We start from the raw sequence: 6,000 nt of genomic DNA on the forward strand, positions 1-6,000 counted from the left end.
CCTACATGTGACTCCAGTCTAACAATATGTGGTTGACTCTTAATGCCCTCTAAAACACTGTACTACCTTCTCATAGCAAATAGGCATGGGCAATCAACATTTTTAGTGGCAATGCCCATCTGCCTTCTCCCTTTCTCTTTCGACTTTTCCATATTAAATGGGGTCACCACAATGCTGGTTGATCACCCTTCCTAAATGTTTTTTGGATTTGGTGTGTGGTTTCACAGCTGGATGCCCTTCCCATCTCTCACCCTCCCCATTTATCTGGGCTGGGGACCAGCACCATTACCCACAGGCTTGTCTGCATCAGTGGCTGGGTTGCAAAATCTATCTGCCTATTACACTGTAATAGTAATCAATCTGCCATTAGTTGCATTGTGGTGAGAGTTGCCCAGGTCAGACCACAATTTCCCCAATCCCCACCCCCAGCTGCTAAGTTTTAATTGAGTAATTTCTGCCAAGTTTAATTTAATTCAGATTTCACGCTTTTTTAAAAAAAGATAAATTATTGTTTCTGCTTTAATCATTGCAACCATTTTATTCAATTCAATGCTATCTGTTTTTAATTAATAGTCATTGTTGTTGGTTTTTAATTAACTCTTCCAATGCTGATGAGAAACATGGCTATCTCCACATTGTGGTGGTGTATTACAGTTCTCTCAGGGAGTCGGAGTTGCTGTGGCAACGTGCACTTTTTACATGCATGCTGCAGTCTGGACTTATGAATAGTGATGGTAGAGGTTCCAACATTCTTTCCATCACAAAGCCGACCAGGAATCCCTCCCACTCTTACCACCTGCCACTGGCATGTGTTGGAAGGATTTACAGGTTGATACTCAACAGGCTTGGCCATGTTATGAACGCACCTTCCTTGGCCATCAAGTCCTGGAGTGGGACTTCAACCTGTAACCTCTGGCTTAAGAGGTGGAGCACTACACACTGTGTCTTAAGATCTCCCCTCCTCCACATTGTACTGCCTGCCAAAAGGCCCAGCCAGCTCTATAACCGTTTATTTAATTACTGACCTGGTATTTTTTATTTGGGTGTGTCTCTTCTACTATTTATTTCATTTCTGGCTTATTTACTTAACTCTGTGGCTGATGGGTTCGACTCTGTAATTTTTTATTAAATTCTGTGGTTATTAGCTTCCTATGTGATTTATCTCATTCACTCATTTTGGTATAATTTCACCTAAATATTATTTATTTAACTCCAAGGGCACCTGTTGGTCTGTCAAGCTCTCACACTATTTAACTAACCGCATTGTTCTAAAACAATGGGCCAACTCTTTCGTTGAATGGCAATCACCATTCAATTGCCACTTCACTCCTATTTTCCTACCTTAGATTGAAGCTCCACATTTTTCACCCAAACATCTGCCCGGGCTTGCTGAGAAATGTGGAGCGTAAGCTGCTCCTGGAGTCCTTCAGTGTAGTGAAGGAGCATCAGGGAAACGAAACTAAGTCCCCTTTTTATAACAGTAGCTGCCATATACCGAAAAGTTTAAATGTTTGTTTAAAAGCCACTTTGAAAACCTAAGAATGTGTAAGGTGATGAGGTAGGATGGGTCAGGTGGAGGGGGGAGCTGGTGTGATGACTATCACTTTAAGATCAGTTCAACTGTGTAGGGGTCACATGTTTTGTTTGACCAATGTGTGGCGGGCGCGGGGGAATAAATTCTAGAGAGGGGTTTCCTATTAAAAAAATGGTTATATGAGGGGCTGGCTGGAGACAAGCAGCCACGGAAGCTCTCATGTAAATAGTAGGTATGGTTACCCAGGAGTTGGAACAGGTTTTAATGCTTATAACTTTTCCTGGGTAACTATTCTGTTAAGTGAGTCAGAACCAGCCAAAGACTCCAACTTTAAATCGGAGTTTCGGAGAGTTCCAGACACAGGGTAATTGCACAAAAGGTGAAAATTCCTGAGTGATTCGTGTCAAATCCGCTCTGGAATTGGTGATTCACCCTGACCAGACCTGCTCTGTGCCAGGCAGGAAGATCTCTGACAGCCTGGCGCTGCTCAGGGATACGATTGCCTATGTACAGGACAGGGGTGTGGATACCTGCCTCATCAGCTTGGATCAGGAGAAGGCCTTTGACAGAATATCGCACACCTACATGGGGGATGTGCTCTCCAAAATGGGGTTTGGGGAGGGAATTCGAAATTGGATCCAACTGCTCTACACTAACATCAGTAGCGCAGTCTCAATCAATGGGTGGGAAACAGATAGCTTTCCGATTAAATCTGGAGTCAGGCAGGGCTGTCCTCTCTCGCCTGTCCTTTTCGTGTGCTGCATAGAACCCTTTGCCGAGTCCATCAGGAAGGATCCGGGCATAAGAGGAGTGACGATCCCAGGCAGTGGAGGCACTCAGGTAAAAGCCTCCCTGTACATGGACGACGTCGCCGTCTTCTGCTCGGATCCGCTGTCGGTGCGCAGACTGATGCACGTCTGCGACCAGTTCGAACTGGCCTCGGGAGCCAAGGTAAATCGTGGGAAGAGCGAGGCCATGTTCTTTGGGAACTGGGCTGACCGATCCTTTGTCCCCTTCACTGTCAGGGCTGACGGCCTGAAGGTGCTGGGGATATGGTTCAGAGGGACCGGGGCATGCGTTAGAAACTGGAAGGAGCGAGTGGCTATGGTGAAAAGGAAACTGGGCATGTGGGAGCGACGCTCCCTCTCCATTGCGGGTAAGAACCTGGTCATCAGGTGTGAGGTACTCTCGCTGTTGCTGTACGTGGCGCAGGTCTGGCCCATTCCAGACTCCTGCGCGATGGCGATCACTCGAGCCATCTTCCGCTTTATCTGGAGGTCGAAAATGGATCGTGTCCGCAGGGACGCGATGTACAAGCCTCTAGATAAAGGGGGAAAAAACGTGCCCAACATCGCCCTCATACTGATGGCCACCTTTGTGTGTGGCTGCATCAAGCGGTGCGTAGACCCTCAGTACGCAAACACCAAGTGTCACTACGTGCTGAGGTTCTACCTGTCCCCGGTGTTGCGAAGGATGGGTCTGGCCACGCTGCCGCGGAACGCTCCAAGTAGTTGGACCGTGCCATACCACCTGTCCCTGGTGGAAAAATTTATGCAGAAAAACACCTTTGACCACAAGTCCATCAGGCAGTGGTCAGCACGTAACGTCCTAGAGGCCCTGAGGGAAAAGGAGAGGGTGGACCCTGTGGGATGGTTCCCCGAGCAGACTGTCAAAGTCATTTGGCAGAATGCCTCATCGCCAGAACTTTCCAACAAGCACCAAGACGTAGCTTGGCTGGTGGTGAGAAAGGCCCTCCCCGTCAGATCCTTCCTACACGCCAGGAGGCTCACCCCCTCTGCACATTGCCCTCGAGGTGGCTGTGGTGGGGAAGAGACCGTTGTTCACCTCCTTGTGGATTGTGCCTTTGCAAAGAAAGTCTGGAGAGAGATGCAGTGGTTGCTGTCGAGGTTCATCCCGAGCAGTTCTGTGACACAGGACTCTGTGCTCTACGGGCTGTTCCCAGGGACACACACCGAGACAAACATCAACTGCAGCTGGAGGATCATCAACTCGGTGAAAGACGCGCTTTGGTCTGCCCGAAACTTGTTGGTCTTCCAGCGCAAAGAGTTGTCCCCGACCGATTGTTGCGGACTGGCACAATCCAAAGTCCAGGACTACGTGCTGAGGGACGCACTAAAGCTTGGGGCAGCTGCCGCAAAGGCGCAATGGGGAAGGGTCGCTGTCTAAGACCTTTCTACCACAGCGCACCGAGAGACTGGGAACTGTTTAGAGCCCCTCGGGCTGTACAGATCAAAATGAAAGGCTGTAAATGATTGTAATATTGTTTGTACTGATGCACCTGGTGATACATTTTGTAAAAGTTTAACCTGGATTGTACCCTTGTAATGTTGTTTTTGAAATGGTTTTGAATGTGATTGAAGATATTTTATGAATAAAGTATATTTTTACAAAAAAAAAAGAAAATTCCTGAGTGATTCCCGTGTAGTCTTTGCATGGGGACTGCCGAGGGGTCCACCAGCGCATCTTTTGGGGTACCTTCAGGGTACAATCCTCTGGAGAATAGAAGATCTGGGCCAACATCTTTTAATTCACCTCAATAAAGGCATTTATATTAAAACTGGCATTTATATAAAAATTCTTTTGAATGGCACCCATTGCAGTGAGTGTCACAATTTTCTCTCATCATCCTCTGACAAACCGTGAACAGGGACATCAGCTAAGCTATATAGATAAAGATCTCATTTAATTTCAGGAAGAAACATTACCTAGGAAAGGTGACAAAGAATCATATAATCTATCCTTGGAATTTCTAAAGTTATTATTTGAAAAGAAAAAAGACGACATATTAGAAAAGCCGTAGAAACGGATAAACAGTGATGTATTTTCCTATCCCCAGAGTCACTGCAGGCAACCTCCCAATTTTCATTAGAATACTCTCCATTGGAAACAAGTGAGACCTTATTCTGTGACTCAGATTCAATGTACAGGTAACTAACTCTGGTGCAATGGAGCAACAAAACAAAAATCAATAACAAAAATACCTGGAAAAACTCAGCAGGTCTGGCAGCATCTGTGGAGAGCAGCACAGTTAACGTTTCGAGTCATGCGGACTCGAAACGTTAACTGTATTCCTCGCCACAGATGCTGCCAGACCCGCTGAGTTTTTCCAGGTATTTTTGTTTTCGTTTTGGATTTCCAGCATCCGCAGTTTTTTGCTTTTATAAAACAAAAATCAATCTCATCGTTCAAGCAACAGTGCTTTCAATGTCAATGTCAACGTCCCTTGTTTCTATACATCAAAAATCGAATGCAACCAAATTACTTTCCCAAGTACAGTGATAGTTAACGGGAAAGCTTTGACAATCATACAGTATCATTTTATCCTACAAAAATATACTCTACATTTTATTGTAATTTCTAAGGAGCCCTTAGATATGGTCCATTAACCTTATCTGCTGCACATCTTAATACACACATATTTCTGCAGCAGGCTTGTAATTTCTGCAGTTATTTTGCTGAAAGCCTTCAATGCCTTGCACTGATCGCCATTTTCCCCTGTACCGTGCCCTCTAAGAAATTATTTACAGCTTCCAACAAACAGTCCAGAAGTGCCGGGTCAAACCCTGTTCCCCACACTTGAACAAGCTCCCTTACCGCAAACAGACAGTGGCGGATGAAGGAGCCGAGATAGACGGTCGTAGCCGGACTCTGTCGGATTGATGAGGCAGGGATGGCGCTGCCGTTTGCACCTGGCACCGCGCGGGGCTGCCAGGAGGATGCTGGGAAGAGCGCGCGGGCACTGTCCACATTCCATTCCTTTCAAAGCGATTGTCCTGCCTCAAGGCGTCTAAGCGCGTCGGGGACTCCAACTGAACGGCACCAGCGCGGGCGGGGGAGGTGGGAAAGGAGTTATAGAGGTTGGAGGAAAGGGAGAGGGGTTGGGGGAGAAATGGGAGAGGGGTTGGGGGTGAAGAATAGGGGTTGGGGGTTGAGGGGGGTCGGGGGGTGAGGGGAGGGATTGAAGGTTGGGGGGATGGGAGGGATTGGGGTGGGGGGGATTGAGGTTGGGGGGTGGGAGGGATTGTGGGGAGGGGAGGGGAGGGTGGGAGGGATTGTGGGGAGGGGAGGGTGGGAGGGATTGTGGGTGGGGGTGCGGGCGGGAGGGATTGAGGGTGGGGGGGCGGGAGGGATTGAGGGTGGGGGGCGGGAGGGATTGAGGGTGGGGGGGTGGGAGGGATTAAGGGTGGGGTGGGCGGGAGGGATTGAGGGTGGGGGGGGGCGGGCGGGAGGGATTGAGGGTGGGGGGGGCGGGCGGGCGGGAGGGATTGAGGGTGGGGGGGGCGGGCGGGAGGGATTGAGGGTGGGGGGCGGGCGGGAGGGATTGAGGGTGGGGGGGCGGGCGGGAGGGATTGAGGGTGGGGGGCGGGCGGGCGGGAGGGATTGAGGGTGGGGGGGGCGGGCGGGCGGGAGGGATTGAGGGTGGGGGGGGCGGGAGGGATTGAGGG

The 6,000-nt window shown here is 49.2% G+C and overlaps 1 protein-coding gene and 1 long non-coding RNA gene across 6 annotated transcripts in view; one reads left to right on the forward strand and one right to left on the reverse strand.

Annotated features, from left to right (window-relative positions):
* The window catches only part of zmat3 (zinc finger, matrin-type 3), a 52,810-nt gene extending 47,433 nt beyond the window's left edge, over window positions 1-5,377 (reverse strand). For 2 of the 5 annotated variants that reach the window (XM_078563847.1, XM_078563846.1), the window contains exon 1: window positions 5,150-5,266. Coding sequence is in view for 3 of the 5 variants with exons in the window: in XM_078563842.1 (XP_078419968.1) it covers window positions 5,150-5,309 (160 nt within the window). In the remaining 2 variants the exon portion in view is untranslated. Of the gene's footprint in view, window positions 1-5,149 lie in introns of all 5 variants that reach the window. The other 3 variants (XM_078563844.1, XM_078563843.1, XM_078563842.1) reach the window with 2 other exon arrangements.
* LOC144693799 (uncharacterized) overlaps window positions 5,271-6,000 on the forward strand; it is a 4,638-nt gene continuing 3,908 nt past the window's right edge. The window contains exon 1 of the long non-coding RNA XR_013579598.1: window positions 5,271-5,392. This is a non-coding gene — a long non-coding RNA (uncharacterized LOC144693799). The remainder of the gene's footprint in view (window positions 5,393-6,000) is intronic.

This window comes from Cetorhinus maximus, chromosome 19 (assembly GCF_964194155.1).
Source record: "Cetorhinus maximus chromosome 19, sCetMax3.hap1.1, whole genome shotgun sequence".
Taxonomy (NCBI): domain Eukaryota; kingdom Metazoa; phylum Chordata; class Chondrichthyes; order Lamniformes; family Cetorhinidae; genus Cetorhinus; species Cetorhinus maximus.